The sequence below is a fragment of the Poecilia reticulata genome, linkage group LG11 (genome assembly GCF_000633615.1).
Source record: "Poecilia reticulata strain Guanapo linkage group LG11, Guppy_female_1.0+MT, whole genome shotgun sequence".
NCBI classification, from domain to species: Eukaryota; Metazoa; Chordata; class Actinopteri; order Cyprinodontiformes; family Poeciliidae; genus Poecilia; species Poecilia reticulata.
The window spans coordinates 18,254,014-18,255,289 of record NC_024341.1 but is presented as its reverse complement, the minus strand read 5'-3'; the positions used below and the strand labels follow the sequence as shown (position 1 = coordinate 18,255,289).

General features: G+C 38.7%; 2 protein-coding genes across 4 annotated transcripts in view; both read right to left on the bottom strand.

Moving 5' to 3' along the window:
- Positions 1–1,270, bottom strand: part of LOC103472583 (gastrula zinc finger protein XlCGF57.1-like) — a 7,039-nt gene extending 5,769 nt beyond the window's left edge. The window contains exon 1 of one of the 2 annotated variants that reach the window (XM_008422332.1): positions 1–1,270. In XM_008422332.1, the coding sequence (XP_008420554.1) occupies positions 1–1,230 (1,230 nt within the window). In that variant the 5' untranslated portion in view covers positions 1,231–1,270. The other variant, XM_008422331.1, reaches the window with a different exon arrangement.
- Positions 1–1,276, bottom strand: part of bop1 (BOP1 ribosomal biogenesis factor) — a 40,465-nt gene that overhangs the window by 30,291 nt on the left and 8,898 nt on the right. The gene's annotated exons all lie outside the window — the stretch shown is intronic.

The following is a 1,276-nucleotide window of genomic DNA, read 5'->3' as shown; positions in this document are numbered from 1 at the left end:
ACTTCTTATATGAGCAGTCAAACCCCTTCTTTCCCTAAAACTCTTTCCACAAGTGGTACATGTGAAAGGCTTTTCACCTGTGTGACCTTTAATGTGATTAGTCAAATGACCTTTTTGAGTGAAACTTTTTCCACAAGTTATACAGGAGAAAGGCTTCTCCTCTGTGTGAGTTCTCATGTGAACAGCTATACTGTTTCTATTGGTGAAATGTTTTCCACAGATCCCACATGTGTAAGGCTTCTCACCTTTGTGAATCCTCATGTGAGAAGCTAAACTATCTTTGGTAGACAAATGATTTCCACAGATTCTACATGGGTAAGGCTTCTCCCCTGTGTGAATTCTCATATGTGTAATTAAATTGCTTTTTTGAGTGAAATGTTTTCCGCAAGCAACACATGTGAAAGGCTTCTCGCCTGTATGAATCCTCATGTGAATAGTTAGCATAACTTTTTTAGAGAAAGTTTTTCCACAGGTCACACATGGGAAAGGTTTCTCGCCTGTGTGAGTTCTCATGTGAAAAGTTAAAGCGTTTCTTTCACTAAAACCCTTTCCACAAGTCATGCATGTACAAGGCTTTTCACCTGTGTGACCTTTCATGTGAGTAGCTAATTGACCTTTCTGAGTGAAACTATTTCCACAAATACATGTAGAAGGCTTCTGACGTGTGTCTCTTCTCATATGAGAACCTAAATGACCTTTTCTAGTGAAACATTTTCCACATGTAGTACATGTAAAAGGCTTCTCACCAGTATGAGTCCTCATATGTATTGTCAAATTACTGTTTYGAGAAAAGACTTTGTCACAAACTTTACAGGAATATAAATTTAGGTCCCCATTGTGGGTATTTTGTTTTAAACCCTCAGAAGTGCCTTTCTGCTCTTGGTTTGTCTGACATCTCTTGATTTGTTTCTGCTCTTTGTCTCTCTTTTCTCCTTGGTCTTCAGAATTGCTTCCTTCCTGATCCTGATTCTCAACTTCAGGAGAAGCATGAGAGACGAGATGGTTTCTGGTTGGTTCCGTTTCATTGTAGATTATTTGCAAATTAAGAGGAGTCACCAAAATGTCTCCAATCTCCTGTTTCATCACAAGGTGCTCTTCATACTGAGTGATGCACAGTTGATTTTCTTCAGCTTTAAACTGCTGATGTTCTGGTTCCTCTTGTTCCGTTTTTATGTGGAGATGTTCTGAATCTTCTTGTTCCTGTTTTATTTGTAGCTGTTCCAGTTCCATTTGCTCATATTTTATCAGCAGATGTTCTGGTTCTTTTTGCTGGTGT